We start from the raw sequence: 20,329 nt of genomic DNA on the forward strand, positions 1-20,329 counted from the left end.
ATCCAGCGTTAAAACGGAGTAACCTCACTTATCTGCAGGTCACTGTATGCAGTATTACCACTCTCAGATGTGGGAGAAAACTGGGAATTATGCAAAAAATGCTTTTGAGTAGCCTCAAGAGATGTCCTCATATCCATAAGCCAAAATTCATTCACTTGGCTCACAGACAGGCCCCTCAGCCTAGCATCTAGGACTTATTTATACACACTTTGTACAAAATTCTAACAGATATTGATATCCAAATTCAATTTCACATTAATTTTCTGTCTTTCCAACTTTTATTTTAGGTTCACGGGGTACGTGTGCAGGTTTGTTGCATGGGTAGAGCATTGTGGGGTTTGGTGTACAGATAATTTTACCACCCAGGTAATCAGCATAGGACTGACTTTCAATTCTTACCCTCCTCTCACCCTCTGCCCTGAAGTAGGCCTTGGTGTCAATTGTTCCCTTGTGTCCATGAGTACTCAGTATTAGCTCCCACTTTTAAGTGAGAACATGAAGTATTTGATTTTCTGCTTAGGATAACGGCCTCCGGCTCCATCCATGTTGCTATGAGGACATGATTTTGTCCTTTTTAAAATTTTTTTGCGACAGAGTTTTGCTCTTGTTACCCAGGCTGAAGTGCAATTGCTCGATCTCGGCTCACTGGAACCTCTGCCTCCCGAGTTCAAGAGATTCTCCTGCCTCAGTCTCCCAAGTAGCTGGGATTATAGGTGCCCGCCACCGTGCCTGGCTAATTTTTGTATTTTTTTTTTTAGTAGAGATGGGGTTTTACCATATTGGCCAGTCTGGTCTCGAACTCCTGACCTCAGGTAATCCACCCACCTCGGCCTCCCAAAGTGTTGGGATTACAGGCAAGAGCCACTGCGCCCAGCCAATTTTGTTCTTTTTTGTGGCTGCATAGTATTCCATGGTGTATACGTACCACATTTTCTTTAACTTGTTCTTTGCAGATGGGTATCTAGGTTGATTTTGTGTCTTTGCTATTGTGAATAGTGCTGCAGTGAACATATGTATGCATGTGTCTTTACAGTAGAATGACTTCCATTTCTTTAGGTATATACCTAGTAATGGGATTGTTGGGTTGAATGGTAGTTCCATTTTAAGTTCACTGAGAAATCTTCCACAGTAGCTGACATAATTTACATTCCCAACAGCAGAGTATAAGTGTTTTCTTTTCTCCACATCAAGTTCGCATTTACAAGTGTCAATTAGAAGGTAAGACAGGGCCTGCCAGAGACAGACATATTGAAGGCAGAGAGAAAAATGGCAGGGCTGACAAGACAGCCCAATCAGCACAGGTGCTCCAGGTGCCTTAAGCAAAAGCACACGCTCTTATCTCCTCACCAAGCCCTGAAGATGCCCCTGTTTCCAAATCCAGAGCTAGGTCACAGTGACCACCTTGAGGAATCCAGACCAGGCTTAATTCTACTTAAGAGAACCAGATATCCCACACTCAGGCCTTACAAAGAAATCAAATATAGGCACACAGATAAAATACAGCTTAAAATACAGCTTCAGAATCTTGGTAATATAAGCCAGACTAGAGAATGAGGCTATTTTCTTATCTGTTTCTACCTTTTCTACTTTAGTGTGAAAGGAAGTTGATTTTACATCTCTCAGTATCCTCTGGTTCCAGTAGCTGATCTTTAATATCTGATCTTATAAGGAAGGAACTTATATTACATGTTACATTTTTGCCTCCATGATTCTGAATATCACTATGTTCCCCCTCTTGGCTTCACCATATTCCTTAAATTAAGAAAAAATATTTAGAAAATTGAAGAGTAAAGCCTTGACAAACTGCTCTTGGAGGAGCTGTGCTCTTTTATACTGGCTGGTTTTAAAACTCTTAATAAAAGGGGTCTTAAACTTTTAAATACAAATGGAAAAAAGGCAAAAAGAGATGAAAGAAGTGGCATTCCTGGTGAAACTGGTCAGATGATTTTCAGACTCCAAAGCGTCCTGATAGTTTTATGTGATCCAATCCAGTTCCTGAAAAATCTCTGCCAACAGGTAACAGGTCTCCGAAAGCTTTTGAAGCCAAAGGCTCCCCACCAGCCAGCCCGTCTCTCACCAAGTTCTCAGCCACATTAAGAATGAGAAACAGATACCACGGCACCAACCTGTCTATGAGAGCACAGCAAGACAAATGTAATTGCCTGAACCAGGAATACAAATCAGCAACTCTCAAATTATTCATATTTACACCCACTCCAGTTTGGTTGTCTTTCCTTTATAATTTGGCCATACATTGATGTCAAGTGTATAATTTTATCTGGGCTTTATCAGTTACTGCCCAGAGCCATGATTACATGGTGCAGGGAACTTCCTCCCCCGAGTGCGTCTGTCTTTAGTATCTTCTTGATAACCACTCTTACATAGAAAAACATCAGAAGGAAAGTCCTGGCTTTCCTAAGTGGCTCCAGAATCCCTGAATATAACATTTAGAAGTAATTTATCAACTGAAACTATCGAGCTCTTAGCTGCCACTACAATTTTTCAAAGTAAAGTGTTCTTATTCCTACTCTTTGTTATTTTTATCAAATTGCAACCGAAATTTTAGAGACTTTCATATTGACCATTCAATCGGGGACCAAGGTCCGTTTCCATCTCGCCAGTGTCTTTTTACTGCGTAAGACTGGCCTTTGAACAGTCGGAACAACAACAAGATGGATAATGGTGTGATTTCTGGAAGAACATCTGACAAACAAAATAAATGACAGCTCTCCAGTCAGGGATTCAAAAGATAATTTATTAGTTTGAGAAGAGGAGTCACATACTATACCCAGTAATATGCTTCTTTTATTTTTGTGCCTTTATCTTAAAAATATATTTAAACAAAAACAAAGATAATATTGAATTTTCCCATAAACTTTGCTTTCTTATTTACAGTGTTATATTGTAAATAACATTCCATTATACACAAATTAAGGACTGTGCATTACTGTATGTTCTCTTTACATATTCTTTCATAATATAGCCCATACAGCTCGAAGTTATGCAATATTTAAGCTTAGAAAAGCTTGACGAAAGAAGTACAAACTGTATCAATCAGACAATTATTTTAAAAGGTTCTGACATTAATTCTCTGCTAGATTGTTTCACTGAAACCATTCTTTGTTAAAGAAAAATGCCCCATATAAGGGATGAGAACAACAGTTTAAGTTACCACAGGATCCACTTAAACTGGTTAACGAATAAAAACACCTTATTACTTCTTACTCTTATTAAATGAAGCACTACCACTGTCAAGTCATAAACAAGTGATTTACTCTTCAGTTCTGACACATTACATCAGGGACAGTTGGTACCTCTTAACGAAATAAATGTTTCCTGCAACTTTAGGTTTTACTTGTAAACAGTTAAAGCGTACATTACATAAAGATGATTTAACCATTCCTGGTCACATAACAAGGAGTTTCTATTTCATCCAGGGAGAAGCGAACATACATACTGCACACATACACACATGCACACATGTGTGTGCGCGCACACACACACACAGTCCCGCTCACCCGCCAAAGGCCCGCATGTCACTAAGCGCTAACTACAGCACTTGTGTCTCGAGCAGTGCACGTGGTTGCAATAGGAATTATAAAACAAGGAAGATAAAACAGCCAATTCAATTAAAAACCCCAAAAAGCTCAGGTTCTGAAATGCCTCTCAGACGCTTCACACTCAGCCTGAAGGGTCAGTTCACTGGGCTCTCCAGGCGGCACACTCCACCTTCGATTGCCACGGACTGTCCTGCCACCGCACCAGGAGGGAGTCTTGAAATGTGAGTCTGCAGAGAGAGACAGGAGAGCATCAGAGGGGTCAGTGGTGTCCCTTGCTACACCCTCACCCATGTCCAAAAAAGGTGGAGAAAACACCAGAGCATTACGCCTTCACTTTGCTTCTGAGCATCTGCAGACTGCGCACCATTGGTAAACTTCAGTTACTGAAAGATCTTTTGTTCACACTCAGAAATATTTCCTGAGCATTTGCTACATGCCAAGCACAGCAATAGCAACTTGAGATACAGAAGTGACCAAGTTAGCCAAGACCCCTGACCGCACAGAATGTATGGTTCAGTCATATTCACAAGAGTAGCAGTTTTAATGTCAGCTGTATTGAGTATATTCATTATCTGAAAACTAATAATTTATATGTTTTGTCCTCTAAACAGAATAACTAAGGATACTTAATACATGTTCATACCCTAAATTTATTCCTTAAAGAATTTAAGTAGTGTACAAAAATTCAGATAATTCAAGAGCCTAAAGTAGGACAGGAAATGAGAAGAAAAATAAGAGCTTACAAAATAAAGACAGAAGTGGGGTTACCACAAATCTAAGCTGAGGAGTTGGTACCTGTGCCGGAGGCAAGACTGCTGCCCTGTCTCTCAGTTTTCTGGGAGCACAGATCAGACAGGTGATTGATGCAGCATCATCACAGCAAACCCATTGCTCCGATGAGAACAATTGTTCCTGGCTCTGAGACCAAGGAGCCATTTCTCCTATAGGTCTTTGTAAAGGGGGCACTGTGTTTAGTGACTGAATGAAGACATTAGCTTTACAACAGGGAATTTTGTAGGGCTGAGTGTTACATCACCCAAAGGAAGCTGGTGCTGGAGGCTCTGGTAGAAGAAGTAAGCACTTCCCTCTGTTTCACGAGGGGTCAGGATGATGTCAGTTAAGAATTCCTCTTTTTGGTGAACTGGCTTAATCCAAGGATAGATAAATGTCTGGAATTTCTAAGGGGGCTGCATAAACTTCAGGCCATCTTCTATACTTGTTTCTATAAACGAGCTTTCCCTAAGTACTGAAACATGGTGAGTCTCATTGGAAGACAAGTAACCTTGGTCTGAAAAAGTGTAAGCCAAGATGTATTTGAAGCTTCCTGTGGAGATCTCAATGGGGCATCAAATCATATAAACAGTGGGAGCTGTTTAAGAAAATGTTTTATATGAGCTTATCTCCAAAGTTCTTTTTTAGAGAAGTGAGTTTAAATTTCTCTTTAGCCTAAAATAGACCACTTTCTACAACAAACCTGGACGTCAGCATAAAAAATACAATGAACTGTTTTACACAGAGCAAGTGTCTAAGGATGGTGTAGACGCTAGAGTATCCTACAAGCAGAATAACTTTAGGTACCTTTACAATATTTAAATAGCAGTGTACTTTCATTCAAATTTGGAACTAATGTGAAATAACACAGGAAAATGATACATGAAAAAGCAGCAGACATCCGTTTTGGGTCATCTCCTTCCACGCCTCGCTGCATGCCCTGCTCACACAGCTCTCTGATTTCATGTCTCTGATACCTTTTCCTTGCTCTTTCTCAAGGGAAGACCCCCTTGACCAGGCCCAACTGAACTTAGAAGCTCTTCTTCTAGCTCCTATAGCCCCTATATGAGCATTTCTCAACCAGTCTTGGTTTCAAGTTTTTAGGTTTCTGTAATTGAAAGTTGGTTGTAGGCAGAAGCTTGTGTTACATACATCTCAGTTTCCCTGTACCTGACCATGTGTTCTACACAGAAGCACACTCTGGAAATGCTGAGTGGGGTAAATGACTGAAACAGACCACTCTAGGGCTATGTTGATGTAAACATGCAGAATCTTAAGACACTCTTTCTGTTCAAGATAGCCCAACTTCTCATATGGTGGCAGCTGCATCCCTGGTGAAGGTGAAGGCCAAATTTTCCACCTTCCAACTGACCATGCTGTTAGAATAGGGATGGAGCTTTAGATTCTCAGATGCGAACAGCTCCACATCAACGGAAGTCACTGGCTGTGTAGTATAATTTGCTGCTTTCTTGCTAATTCCCTGAGACACACAGACCAAATCTTGAGGGTAACACACCTTGAAAAACTATCAACTTGTAAATTAAACTGACTATCCAAAGCCAATATTATTAGAGCTATACCTTTCTTATAAAACCAAACACACTGGATTAACACATTTAGCTCAAAGATTTTTAAAACAAGAAAATTAAAATATAGAAAGTATTTAATTACCTGATATCCTAATCACAATCTAAGTAGTAGCTGAAATTTCCTATTATTCATACTCAATGTTAAGATCTTTTTTTAAAAATTTATTTATTTTACTTTAGGTACATATTATATCTGGCATTTCTCTCCATGTTCTCCCTCCCCACCCCCACACTGTCCCCAGTGTGTGATGTTCCTCTCCCTGCGTCCATGTGTTTTCTTGTTCAACACCCACCTATGGGTGAGAACATATGGTGTTTGGCTTTCTGTTCTTGTGTCAGTTTGCTGAGAATGATGGTTTCCAGATTCATCCAAGTCCCTACAAAGGACATGAACTCATCGTTTTTTATGGCTGCATAGTATTCCACAGTGTATATGTACCACATTTTCTTTGTCCAGTCTATCACTGATGGGCATTTGGGTTGGTTCCAGGTCTTTGCTATTGTACACAGGCCTGCAATGAATATATGTATGCATGTGTCTTTATAGAACAATTTATCATTCTTTGGGTATGTAATGGGATTGCTGGGTCAAATGGAATTTCTATTTCTAGATCCTTGAGAAATCGCCACGCTGTCTTCCACAATGGTTGAACTAATTTACACTCCCACCAACTGTGTAAGAGTGTTCCTATTTCTCCATATTCTCTCCAGCATCTGCTGTCTCCAGATTTTTTAATGATCACCATTCTAACTGACATGAGAGGGTATCTCAGTGTGGTTTTGATTTGCATTTCTCTAATGACTAATGATGAGCGTTTTTTGATATGTTTGTTGGCCTCATATATGTCTTCTTTTGAAAAGTGTCTGTTCATATCCTTCGCCCATTTTTGAATAGGGTTGTTTTTTTCCTGTATATCTGTTTTAGTTCCTCGTAGATTCTGGAAATTAGCACTTTGTTAGATGGGTAGATCGCAAAAACTTTTCCCATTCTGTTGGTTGCTGATTTGCTCTAATGATGGCTTCTTTTGCTGTACAGAAGCTCTGGAGTTTAATTGGATCTCATTTGTCTATCTTGGCTTTTATTGCCATTGCTTTTGGTGTTTTAGTCATGAAGTCCTTGCCTATGTCTATGTCCTGAATGGTTTTGCCTACATATTCTTCTAGTGTTTTTATGGTGTTAGGTTTTTTTTTTTTTTTTTTTTTGAGACGGAGTTTCACTCTTGTTACCCAGACTGGAGTGCAATGGCACGATCTCGGCTCACCGCTACCTCCGCCTTCTGGGTTCAAGCAATTCTCCTGTCTCAGCCTCCTGAGTAGCTGGGATTACAGGCACGCGCAACCATGCCCAGCTAATTTTTGTATTTTTAGTAGAGACTGGGTTTCAGCTTGTTCACCAGGATGGTCTCGATCTCTTGACCTCGTGATTCACCTGCCTTGGCCTCCCAAAGTGCTGGCATTATAGGCGTGAGCCATCACTCCCAGCCGGTGTTAGGTTTTATGTTTAAATCTTTGATCCATCTGGAGTTAATTTTAGTGTAAGGTGGCAGGTAAGGGTCCAGTTTCTACTTTCTGCACATTGCTAGCCAGTTTTCCCAATACCATTTATTAAACATGGAGTCCTTTCCCCATTGCTTGTTTTTGCCAGGTTTGTCAAAGATCAGATGGTTATAGATGTGTGGTGTTTCTTCTGAGGTCTCTGTTCTGTTCCATTGGTCTGTGTCTCTGTTTTGGTACCAGTACCATGCTGTTTTGATTACTGTAACCTTGTAGTATAGTTTAAAGTCCAGCAGTGTGATGCCTCCGGCTTTGTTCTTTTTGCTTAGGATCGTCTTGGTTACGCAGGGTCTTTTGTGATTCCATATGAAGTTTAAGGTGGTATTTTCCAGTTCTGTGAAGAAGGTCACTGGTAGCTTGATGGGGATAGCATTGAATCTGTAGATTACTTTGGGCAGTACGGCCATTTTCAAGACATTGATTCTTCCTAACCATGGGCATGGAATGTTTCTCCTTCTGTTTGTGTCCTCTCTTATTTCATTGAGGAGTGGTTTGTAGTTCTCCTTGAAGAGGTCCTTTACATCCTTTGTTAATTGTATTCCTAGCTATTTTATTCTTTTTGTAGCAATTGTGAATGGGAGTTCACTCTTGATTTGGCTCTCTGTTTGTCTGTTATTGGTATATAGGAATGCTTGTGATTTCTGCACATTGATTTTGTATCCTGAGACTTTGCTGCTGAAGTTTCTTATCAGTTTCAGGAGATTCTGGGCTGAGATGATGGGGCCTTTTAGATATACAGTCATGTCATCTGCAAATACAGACAATTTGACTGCCTTCTTTCCTAATTGAATACCCTTTCTTTCTTTTCTTGCCTGATTCCTCTGGCTAGATCTTCCAATACTATGTTGAATAGGAGTGGTGAGAGAGAGCATCCTCATCTAGTACCTGATTTCAAAGGGAATTCTTCCAGCTTTTGCTCGTTCAGTATATTTGCTGTAGGTTTGTCATATACAGCTTTTATCATTTTATGATACCTTCCTTCAATACGTAGTTTATTGAGAGTTTTTAGCATGAAGGGCTGTTGAATTTTATTGAAGGCCTCCTCTGCATCTATTGAGATAATCATGTGGTTTTTGTCGTTGGTTCCCTTTATGTCATGGATTACATTTATGGATTTGCGTATGCTGAACCAGCCCTGCATCCCCAGGATGAAGCCTACTTGGTCGTGATGGAGAAGCTTTTTTATGTGAGGTTGCAATCTGTTTGCCAGTATTTTATTGAAGATTTTTGTGTTGATGTTCATCATGGATATTGGCCTGAAGTTTTCTTTTTTAGTTGAGTCTCTGCCTGGTTTTGGTATCAGGATGATGTGGGTCTCATAAAATGAGTTAGGGAGGATTCCCTCCTTATATATTGTTTGATACAGTTTCAGAAGGAATGGAACCAGCTCCTCTTTGTACGTCTGGTAGAATTCGGCTGTGAACCCATCTGGACCTGGACTTTTTTTGGTTGGTAGGCTATTGATTGCTGCCTCTACTTCCGCCCTTGTTATTGGCCTATTCAGGGTTTCAACTTCCTCCTGGTTTAGTCTTGGTAGAGTACAGGTGTATAGGAATTTATCCATTTCTTCCTGGTTTACTAGTTTATGTGAGTAGAGCTCTTTGTAGTAATCTCTGATGGTAGTTTGTATTGCTGTTGGATCCGTGGTGATAGCCCCTTTATCGTTTTAAATTTAATCTATTTGATTCTTCTCCCTTTTCTTTTTTATTAATCTGGCTAAGGTCTATATTGTTGATCTTTTCAAAAACCAGCTCCTGGATTTATTGATTTTTTGAAGGTTTTTTTTGTGTTTCTGTCTCCTTCAGTTGTTCTCTGATCTTAGTTATTTCTTGTCTTCTGCTAGCTTTTGAGTTTTTTTTATCTTGCTCCTCTAGCTCTTTCTATTTTGACGATAGGGTGTCGATTTTAGATCTTTCCTCTCTTCTCTGGTGGTCATCTATTGCTATAAATTTCCCTCTCGACACTGCTTTAAAGGTGTCCCAAAGATTCTGGGAAGCTGTGTCTTCATTCTGCTTGGTTTTGAAGAACATCTTTATTTCTGCCTTCATTTCATTGTTTATCCAGTTGACACTCAGAAGCAAGTTGTTCAGTTTCCAAGTTGTCTTGAGGATTTGAGTGTGTTTCCTGATCCTGAGTTCTAGTCTGACTGCATCGTGGTCTGATAGACTGTTATGATTTCTGTTCTTTTGTATTTGCTGAGGAGTGATTTGCTTCCAATGATGTGGTCAATTTTAGAGTAAGGGCAATGTTGTGCTGAGAAAAATGTATATTCTGTGGATTTGGGGTGTTGCATTCTGTATATGTCTATTAGGTCTGCTTGGTCCAGCTCTGCATTCAAGTGCTGGATATCCTTCTTAATTTTCTGTCTCGTTGATCTGTCTAATATTGACAATGGAGTGATGAAGTCTCCCACTATTATTGTGTGAGTGTCTAAATCTCGTTTTAGGTTGTTAAGAAATTGCTTTATGTATCTGGGTGCTCCTGTGTTGGGGCCTATATATTTAGGACAGTTAGCTCTTCCTGTTGGATTGATCCTTTGACCATTATGTAATGCCCTTCTTTGTCTCTTTTGACCTTTGTTGGTTTGAAGTCCATTTTATCAGAGACTAGGATTGCAACCCCTGTGTTGTTGTTGTTGTTGTTGTTGTTCTCCATTTGCTTGGCAAATCTTCTTCCATTCCTTTGAGTCTATATGTGTCTTTGTATGTGAGATGGGTTTCCTAAATACAGCACACTGATGGGTTCTGACTTTTTATCCAGTTTGCCAGTCTTTGTCTTTTGATTGAGGTGTTTAGGGCATTTACCTTCAATGTTAATATTGTTATGTGTGAATTTGATCCTGCCATTTTGTTACTGGCTGGTTTTCTTTCGCATTAGTTGACTCATTTTCTTCACTGCATTTTTGGTCTTTGCCAACTGGTTTGCTTTTGCAGTGACTGGTACTTGTTCCTTTCCATGCTTAGTGTTTCTTTCAGGAGCTCTTGTAGGGCAGGTCTGGTGGAGACAAAATCTCTCAATAATTGCTTGTCCATAAGGATTTTATTTCTCCTTTACTTACGAAGCTTAGTTTGGCTGGATATGATATTCTGGGTTGAAAGTTCTTTTCTTTAGGGATTTTGAATATTGGCCTCCACTCTATTCTGGCCTGTAGGGTTTCTGCCAAGAGATCTGCTGTGAGGCTGATTGGCTTCCCTCTGTGGGTCACCTGACCTTTCTCTCTGGCTGCCCTTGGCATTTTTCCCTCATTTCAACCCAGTGAATCTGACAATTATGTGCCTTGGGGTTTCTCTTCTTGAGGAATATCTTTGTGGAGTTCTCTGTATTTCTTGAATTTGAAATTTGGACTGCCTTGCTAGGCTTGGGAAGTTCTCCTGGATAATATCCTGGAGCGTATTTTACAGCTTGGACTTATTCTCCCCATCATATTGAGGTACACTGATCAAGTGTAGATTAGGTCTTTTCACATAATCCCATATTTCTTGGAGGCTTTGTTCATTTCTTTTTACTCTTTTTTCTCTTGTCTTGCCTTCTCTTTTTATTTCATTGAGTTGATCTTCAATCTCTGATATCCTTTCTTCTGCTTAATTGATTCGGCTATTAAAACTTGTGTTTGCTTCACATAGTTCTTGTGCTGTGTTTTTCAACTCCATCAAGTTGTTTATGTTCTTCTCTAAGCTGGTTATTCTAGTTAGCATTTTGTGTAACCTTTTTCAAGGTTTTTGGTTTCTTTGCATTGAGTTAGAATGTGTTCCTTTAACTCAGAAAAGTTTGTTTTTATCTACTTTCTGAAGCCTGTTTCTGTCAATTTGTCACACTCCTCGGTCAAGTTGTGATCCTGTGTTGTTGAGGAGTTTGTGATCCCTTGAAGGAGAAGAGTTGTTCTGGTCTCTGATGGTTTCATCTTTTTTGCACTGGGTTTTTCCCATCTTTGTGGATTTACCTGGCTGTGGTGTCAGGGAGCTACTTGATGAGGTGGCTTGTCTGCCTGTGGAGGTGCTACTGGGTTTCTAGGGACTCCTTCAGGTTACTAGGGAAGCTTCCTGTCTTTTTTGTTTATACTGGGAGATCAGGCCCACCTCTTCCCCTGACCTGTAGGTGCTGCTGGGTTGTCAAGAACGGCATCCTGTCCCGTTGCTACATAGGCTTCTTGTGTTTTTGTTAAACCATGTAGCCCAGTCTCTTCCCTCTGCTGGTGGGTTGTGTCCTTCCTCCACTGGGCTGGATCATTCAGGCTTCATCTCAGGCTGTGGCACTGGCTGTGCAACCCACTAGAGTCAGAGCTTCAGCCCTCTAGGGTTTGTGGGGGAGGGTAGGGATCCACTCAGAGGCACCTGGCTGTCTCCACCTTTCAGCTTCCTCTCTGGTCACGTGGTAGGTACCTGCTCAGCTGCTCCTGCTTATAGCTCCCTCTCCTTCCAGGCGGGGGCAAGGGACAATAGCTCAATCCGCAGGCTCTTATTCAACTCCATGCTTGTAATTCCCGGTGCTTGACTGGCAAAAATCCCCTGTTCTGTGTATTGCTGAGGCTTTGGGGGAAGTGCTATATCTGGACTGGAGTGCCAGAGGGGAGCCTCTGACTCACCAGTCAGATGCACTTTCTGGGTGAAGGAGCACCCCTCCCCGCCTCGGTCTGCCCTGAGTGGGCTTTGCTCACCATCATACCAGATGCGTTGAAATGCACCTGGTACCTCAGTTGGAGCTAGGAGATCTCTGGATTTCTGCATCTCTCTTGCTCAGTGTTGTGCACTGGAGTTATGTCTAATCGGCCATCTTGGATCTCAAGATCTTTTAAGACTGCCTTAGAAACTGCTCTTTTATGGTTTCTAGGAAAACTGCATATGACTTAATTTTAAAAGTCCTCTCTCCCTTCAGAGAGAGAACATTAGAGGCATCAGCAATCTAAACAGTAGTCAAATGGCAGCCCTGAGTCTTGTACATTTGTTGTGTTATGCTGCAATAATAATATTCTCACAAATCCAACACCAGCAGGAACATGAAAAACACTAGGGTAAACTTGTTTGCATGGGCATTTTCCCTCCTGGAATGCAGGACTCCAGCCTCCTGAGACACAAGTGTATACAGCTCAATTTTATGTTACCATGTACTTTTGAAGAAACAGATACCCTTTTTTTCTACCATTTTCCCTTCTCCCATTAATTCTTATTTTTCAAATTGCTGAGTCATAGAAAACATCTAATTTTTCATGCACTAACAATGTCACATGAACTTTTACATAATCTAGAATATTATGTACAGTTTAAAGAATAAAAATCCATTTAACAACAGGTTTCCCTTCTGTATTTATCACTCCTTGGGTAATGTAAATATGGTACTGTGAGCTGACATTACCTCACATCCTTGTCTCGTGAATTCTTGCCTGACATGATAATAGTTACCCTCAGCTTTCTTTCTTTCTTTTTTATTTTTTTAAGATGGAGTCTAGCTCTGTTGCCCAGGCTGGAGTGCAGTGCTGCAATCTTGGCTCACTGCAATGTCCACCTTCCAGGTTCAAGCGATTCTCCTACCCCAGCCTCCCAAGTAGCAGGGATTACAAGCAAGTGCCACCACAACTGGCTAATGTTTTTTTTGAATTTTTAGTAGAGACGGGGTCTCACTGTGTTAGCCAGGATGGTCTCGATCTCCTAACCTCATGATCCGCCCACCTTGGCCTCCCAAAGTGCTGGGATTACAGGCATGAGCCACTGTGTGTGACCGGCTTCAGCTTTCTTTTAGTGGCGCAAATGTGATAGACCTTCAATGACTAAGTCCAGAGAGAAAGGCAAGAGAAGGGCTGAGGAAGTGTGTCTGGTTGGTTTTTATTGCCTTGTTTCTATTGTGGGCTTTTAAATTTTTTTCTCTCTTAATGAGTTGAATCAGCAGGTACTGCCACTCCCTGCCCATCCTTTTCCCAGAAGTTCCCTGCTCATTGCTTTTTAAGAGCTGTCTTTCAAAAAGATGCAATTTGTGAATAAGTATATTCTAAGCATTCTTTGTGTGCAGCATTAAACCTTGGAATGTAGTTAACTGCTCTAAAAATAGAGTTTGGACTTCAGCCTTCATCCTGAAAGCAGATGTACTCAACTAACTGACAGTTTCACATGAACTTGCTTAATATAGCTCTGGAATAATGTATATGTTTTATAGAATAAAAATCCAGTAACTATAGTTGAAAAGATCTGGGTGCCTACTTCCTAAGCCTGTGTGATATTGGGCAATGGAAAATGAAGACTGGGTTAGATGATCTCTAGAGCATTCTTTCAGAGTTTGGATAATCTCTGATGCTGACTTCATTTAGCTTATGTATACATTGTTAATGAATCAAAAAAAAGTATTTACTTCTATTTTCTCATTGTCTTAAATTAAAAATATTAAATAGGCCAGAGCAGTTTGAAGATATAATTCCCAAGTTCAACCAACCAATCAGAAATATCAACAGAATGAGAGAGGAATGCCATATGTTATTCATCTTACTCTGTGTCGCTCATACCTCATTCTCCACATTGAAAACAAGGATGCCATAAAAGATCACTAGCAAACGTGGACAAAACACCAAGATGACATTAGGGTAAATTTCATTGTTAGCACTGAAACAGGGATATATAAAGTATATAAAGGGCAAAATGTTCTATTGTTCTCACATATAAATATCATGTCCATTTAAAATAAGATTAAAATGCTGTCTGATGAGAATAGCATGTTGCTCCAGCCTCAAGGCCAATTTGGTTCTTACTTTTACCAGGCTTACTGACACCACACTTCAGTCAGAGGCAACATCAGACAAGAGTTCCTTCCTATTTTTAAGTTAAAAGCCTGTTAAGATACTCACATCAACATGGCAAGCCCCACAGTACCTATTACTCCACCACTCACGTGGAGAATTATCATGAATATTCCTTCTTGCTACAGATGATAAAAGTGCTCCATTATTTAAGAAATACTTATTCTGCAAGTTATTATTGGGGAACAGAAGAATGAAATGCAAGAATCTTGCTCTGAATGCAATTATGTCTTTGAAGGATGCAGAAACTACTTCCTTGTGAAATCTTAACAATAAATCCCTATATTTGCATAATGCTTTAGTTTTAATCCCATAATCCCTATATCTGCATGATGCACAGCACTTTTGCATCAATGAGATCTCAAAATACCATGTCAGACAGAAAGATGTATACTATACCTATTTTTTTCAGATAAAAAAAAACAATGAGACTTAGAATGGTGATGTGGTTTGCTTATGGTCAGAGAGGAAGTGGAAAAATTGATATGTGAATGAAAGCCTCTGGACTCCAAATTTAGAACTATCTTGACTCTTCCCAAAGACTTAACATGAAGGAGGATTCTAAATCTGGCTCTGTTAAGAGACGTGCCTTTAACTGCAGGAGGCTTTTGACAAAGCAGGTTTTCAGGGTGAAACAGGGCTTGCTCAGGAAAGCTACTGTCACAAATCTTACCAACAAATTTCAGGATGATTCAGGGGCTTAACTTGGTTTAAGCCTTAACTCTGCTGTTGATAGACTGAATAGTTTCTGGATCGGGAATTCAGTTTCAACGTCTTTGTAGGTAAAAGTGAAAAACTTCAACTCAATTACATTCAGAGTTCTTTCTGATTCTGACATTCTGTGGAGTTTTACTACTGAGGGTTTCTCTTTGGGTCTGTAAGGGGAGGCTCTGGGTCACCATTTCCTTGGTCAAGATAGCAGTTTCCTCTTCATAGGGAACCTGGTAGGGAGGTCTCAACATCCTGATGATTTGTACTAGGTGAAACCCAAAATGTCATTTATGGTCTTCTGGTTGGTAAGCTGCCAGATAACATGAATCTTACTATAGTTTGAAAACAGCATCTTCTATTTAAAAAGAAATGAAAAGCTAACACTTAAACTATCATTAAGAATGAAGCTACTATCCATTTGTGTAACAGATAATTTCCTGAGAATCTCAGTTAATCTTTCAGTGAGGAATTTTGGAGGGGAAAAAATGAAAACCACCAACCACTTATTTGAAGAAAATTCTCTTTCTCAAAGTCTTGTGCTTCCTGACTTACTGATCTGACCCATGCCACCAAAGAACTGTTAGGGCATTAAGACCCAGATAGCAGCATTTCTCAAGCTGACTTCTTCTAGGTCCCGGGAGGTACTTTCTCTTTTGAAAAAAAAAAAAAAAAAGTTGGGGGCACCAGGAGCAATGGCTCACGCCTGTAATCCCAGCACTTTGGGAGGCCAAGGTGGGCAGATCACGAGGTCAGGAGTTTGAGACCAGCCTGACCAATATGGTAAAACCCCATCTCTACTAAAAAAAATACAAAAATTAGCTGGGCATGGTGGCATGCACCTCTAGTCCCAGCCTCTAGGGAGGCTCAGGCAGGAAAATTGCTGGAACCCAGGAGGCAGAGGTTGCAGTGAGCTGAGATCGCACCACTGCACTTTAGCCTGGGTGACAGAGCAAGACTCTGTCTAAAAAAAAAAAAAGGCAGGGGCAGCAGGGAAGCATGGGCAAAAGCTGCAAATTTATTGCTCTACATTGTTCTACTCTTCTTAGAGCACATGAGCATAGAAAGGTTCAGACATCCTCCATTCAAAAGATCTGTGTGACTCTATAAAAGTCAGTTCATCCCAAATGTCAAGGAATGCCTTAATACTAGCTGTACCTGAAACTACTACAAATAATACATCAAACTTTCGTTTTACTCCAAAGCTTAACCTCACTTTCCTTTGCGGATTCTTCATCTCCCCAACCACTAAATGTTGTAGTATCCTAGGACTCAACAGTTAGACCACTTTCCTTCCACTCATTTTGAAGAAAAATATCTGTGAAGTGTTTTTGATATAAAGCAAAGCATCTGGTTGCACTGGAAATTGAGGTAAGAATAACTCTAGATCTACCTCCTCCTCCAGTCACCGCATCATTTCTTTACTTCCATTTACAGCAAAGTTCTTTGAAAGAGTTATCTACATTTGTCACCTCAAATTCTCTCCTTTCATTTTCTCTTTAAGCTGCCTATCATCAGCTTTTTGCTCCGACCTCTCCACCAAAACCCCTCTTTATCAAAGGAAGAAATAACTTCCAAGGACAAATCCAATAGCCCGTCCTCAGATCTAATTTCACAAGGCCCAGCAACAGCATCTGAGAAAGCTGATCACCTGCTTCTCCTTGAGACACCTTTTCCCTTGTTTTTTAGGACACCAGGCTCACCTGGCTCTCCTCTGACCTCTATGATTATAACTTCTCAGTCTCCCTGGCTGCTTCCCCAACTTATAACTACAGAAGGTCCCCAGGGATCTTTTCACCTGTCTGGGTTCACTTTCTTGGTGATCTCATCCAAATGTTTTTTTAAAAATGTTTATATGCTGAGATTTCCTAATATGTATCTCCATCTTAGTCCTTTCTCCTAAACTCCAGACACATATATCCAACTACCTTTTGGGCCTCCCCATTTGATGCCTAACAGGCATCTTGGAATTAACATGTCCAGAACTGAGTTTCTGCTACTTCCCCTCAAGTCTTCTTCCCTCACTTCACCTTCTTCCTCACCCCAATAGATGGCAATTCCATTCTTCTGTTTAGGCCAAAATTTTAAGAGTCATCATTGCCTTTTCTATTCTTGGTGAACCCCATTAAAATACATGGAAAAGCCAATTACTTCTCACAGCCTGTGTGGCTAATGCTCTAGTCCAAGGCATTATTATCACTCACCTCTATGGCAACAACCTTCCACCCTGCATCCCGTTCAGCAGCTGGAGTCGCCTCTTCAGGTGTAAGTCACTTCATGTCATTCTACTGCTCATTACTCCCCAATGGCTCCCATTTCAGAGGAAAAGCCCAAATACTGACCATGGATAAGAAATTATATAATATATCTGGCTCCCTTTGCCTACTCCGACCCACTAAGACTGGCTTTCTCACTGTTCCTCCAACACACCGGGAACACTCCTACTTCAGAGTGCTTGTACCCGCTGTTCCCTATGCCTGGAATGTTCTTGCCTTGCTCCCATAACTCCTCCAAGACTTTCCTTGAATGCCATCTTTGAAAGTGTAGCCTGCTGTTGGAGCCCCCTGTACCTCCTAATGCCTTCCCTAGCTTCACATCACCTTTAGCACTTATCGCAAACATACTACAGGCCTTACTTATCTTGTTTGTTTCCCCTACCAGTATGTTAGTCCCCAAGTATAGGGATGACTGCTGTGTTCACTATGATGTCCCCCGAAAAGTACCTGAACACAGAAGGCATTCAATGATATTGTTTAATAAATAATTCATTCAAAAAATGAGACACTATGTTCTATCAAACTTTTACTCCTGAGGATTTTTTAATAGCGGAAATCTAAGCCAAATAATAAGGCTTCCTTCTTAGTCATTATTAGCTATTGTAATAACCCTGACTAACTCTTAATTGTTCAAAATTTTACCATGATAGTCACAAAAGTCATCAATGGAAGAAATCAGGGAACTATTGGGGTTTTAATATTTTTTAGGAAGCACATTTAAAATCACATTAATTTTCTATTTCAAGTGAAGAAAAATATATTTCCAAGTACTCTGAGCATCTTTTACTAGTGAATTGTTAACATAACCCTCATCCTAAATGAAGTTTCATTCTCCCCCTTCCAGATGGCAGCAGACAGTGCAGTCCAAACATGTACAGTACAGCGATGACAGCTCAAGAGCACAAAAGCGAACTGTCAGTACCCACCACTTAATGCATCCAGAAGTATTTGAAAGAAATGTGAATAGAGAGAATAGCTCAACTGTAGCCAAATGTCTCAGTTAGTTAATACCAAAATGTTAAGTTTTCACCAATTTTCAATATTGCTTTACTTACAGAACATAAAAGTCATACATTATAATTATCATAAAAGAATTTTAATCCTTAGGATTAAACAGAATGAGCACTCCAAGATGAAGACTTTTTAAAAAACATAAACTATATTATTTGAATGAATCATACTGGAATGAAAATGTATTCTAGCAGATGGACTTGGCTTAGGGTTCAAAATCTATAACACAGGTTAGTCTCAAATGCCTGTGAAGCAGGCTAGGTGTAAGACTGTGGAAGTGAAGTGCCCAAGCCTCACCCAACAGGAAGACTACCCCTGGTTCCAACCAATCACTGCCACATAGGAAGTGGGTTCCAGTGTCGTCAAATCGTCTGCTCTTACAGGAGAAAACAAACCAGAACTTAAAAATCGTATTTTAATATAAAATTTTAAATGTTTTAGTCTGCGTGAGGTTTTTCCATAAAATTTGTATTTTATATATATTTAACTTTTTTTTTTATGCTGATATGATGAATACAGCCTTTTAATCTCAAATCTGGAGATTACTGCGAAGGAAGGACATGGGGACATAATGTTGTATCCAAGCAACCATCTTGACTCAAAGTTCTACCCTAAAGCTCAACATGCAGTCACTCATTAAAGAGCTGTCCACCAAATGCCTACTATGTGTTGGGCACTGTGTTGTCATTAGTACCTGTACATATAATATATACCTAGTAGAGTCCATATCTGTCACTCACCCACTTAATAAAATAATGCAATAGGAGTTGTCACAGCATGAAGTGAATGGAGGATTCTTAGTATTTACAATCATAGAAACCAATATCTTTTCTCAAGTTAGGAAGTTAACATGAAAAAACAATGACATGCCCAAGATTACAGTTTTTTTTTTTTGTCTCGAGACTGAAAAAAACAAGAGAAAATTCCTTTTATCATTTGACTACTGCTTCTCAAACAAAAAACAGAAACACCAGAGGTAATCATTACTCATTTGCTATGCATAATAAAGTCAATCATTTTTAAGTACACTTGTCTCATTTACATGTCATGGTTATATGTCCTGTGAACAAACAGCAGGCATGAGTCTGGCTGGGAAGGTACCTATTTATCTAAAATGTTGGGTACTAGAAGGTAACAAGGTGATACTCTAAGTTCACATTTGTGACTGCTAACTATATAAGTATGTAGAGATAGAGAAATTAATGTCTTCATTACTTTTTCATGTTGCTATAACAAAAAAGGTATTCACTTCATTTCAACTAACATGGAGGGTCTACAAGTCAAGTAACAGACAGTAGACATTTATCTTTGCAAAAATCTTACCCTACACCATGATTAAAGTGAAAATAATTTGAATACACATTATTTGCACCTCTGAGAAGATTTATACTCTTTACAGCACAGTAAATTCCCTCTTTGTTTTTTTAATTATTGCTTTAGAGCAATGTTGAATGAAACATTGGGAAGAAATTAATGGTTAAGACTAATTAGGCAAAAATAAAATGACCAACAACTCTAAGAAGTTAACTGGAGGCTGATGAAACTGTTTTTCATACATTCAATCTTCCACAATCTTCTCCTGTTTATGTAAATGACTTTCTAAATAAACCCCATGGGATCATCCTGGCAGCCCTAAGAGCGTCAAAAAGAAACACAAGTTTCTACATTTGAAATTCTGGGCAGTCTTCAAAGGTACAAGTAAAATCAGTGATTAACCACTTTTCCTGTGGCTTATAAGTGCACTTGCCAAACTTAGCTGTCTCAGATGTTTTCTTAGTACATAGCTTTATTGGTGATGCCTTACCTACCAGCCAGAGGCAGTTGGCTTCCTGCCAGGGATCAGATGCCTTTAGTTGTTGGGTAACATGAGAACTAGATTACCAAAAGCAGTTAAAATTTGGTTAAGACTAAGGCCAATTTTTATCTAGGTGGTTCTTGACAAATCTAAAATATGGTCAATAAATCCATTTGGTTGAATACATCCATTCAATGGCTAAATGCCATTGGCCACTATTGTGAAACTGAAGTCTCTTTAGGAAGTCATGGTCGATCCGTTCTATAGGTGTTCCACTGTCCAGTGCT

General features: G+C 39.8%; 1 protein-coding gene across 21 annotated transcripts in view; it reads right to left on the reverse strand.

The window, feature by feature from the left end:
• Positions 1-2,734: 2,734 nt before the first annotated feature.
• The window catches only part of TASP1 (taspase 1), a 248,642-nt gene continuing 231,047 nt past the window's right edge, over positions 2,735-20,329 (reverse strand). For all 21 annotated transcript variants that reach the window (XR_013535126.1, XR_013535125.1, XM_035298384.3 and 18 more), the window contains one exon: positions 2,735-3,787. Coding sequence is in view for 19 of the 21 variants with exons in the window: in XM_035298384.3 (XP_035154275.1) it covers positions 3,695-3,787 (93 nt within the window). In the remaining 2 variants the exon portion in view is untranslated. The remainder of the gene's footprint in view (positions 3,788-20,329) is intronic.

The sequence above is a fragment of the Callithrix jacchus genome, chromosome 5, assembly GCF_049354715.1.
Source record: "Callithrix jacchus isolate 240 chromosome 5, calJac240_pri, whole genome shotgun sequence".
Classification (NCBI taxonomy): Eukaryota; Metazoa; Chordata; class Mammalia; order Primates; family Cebidae; genus Callithrix; species Callithrix jacchus.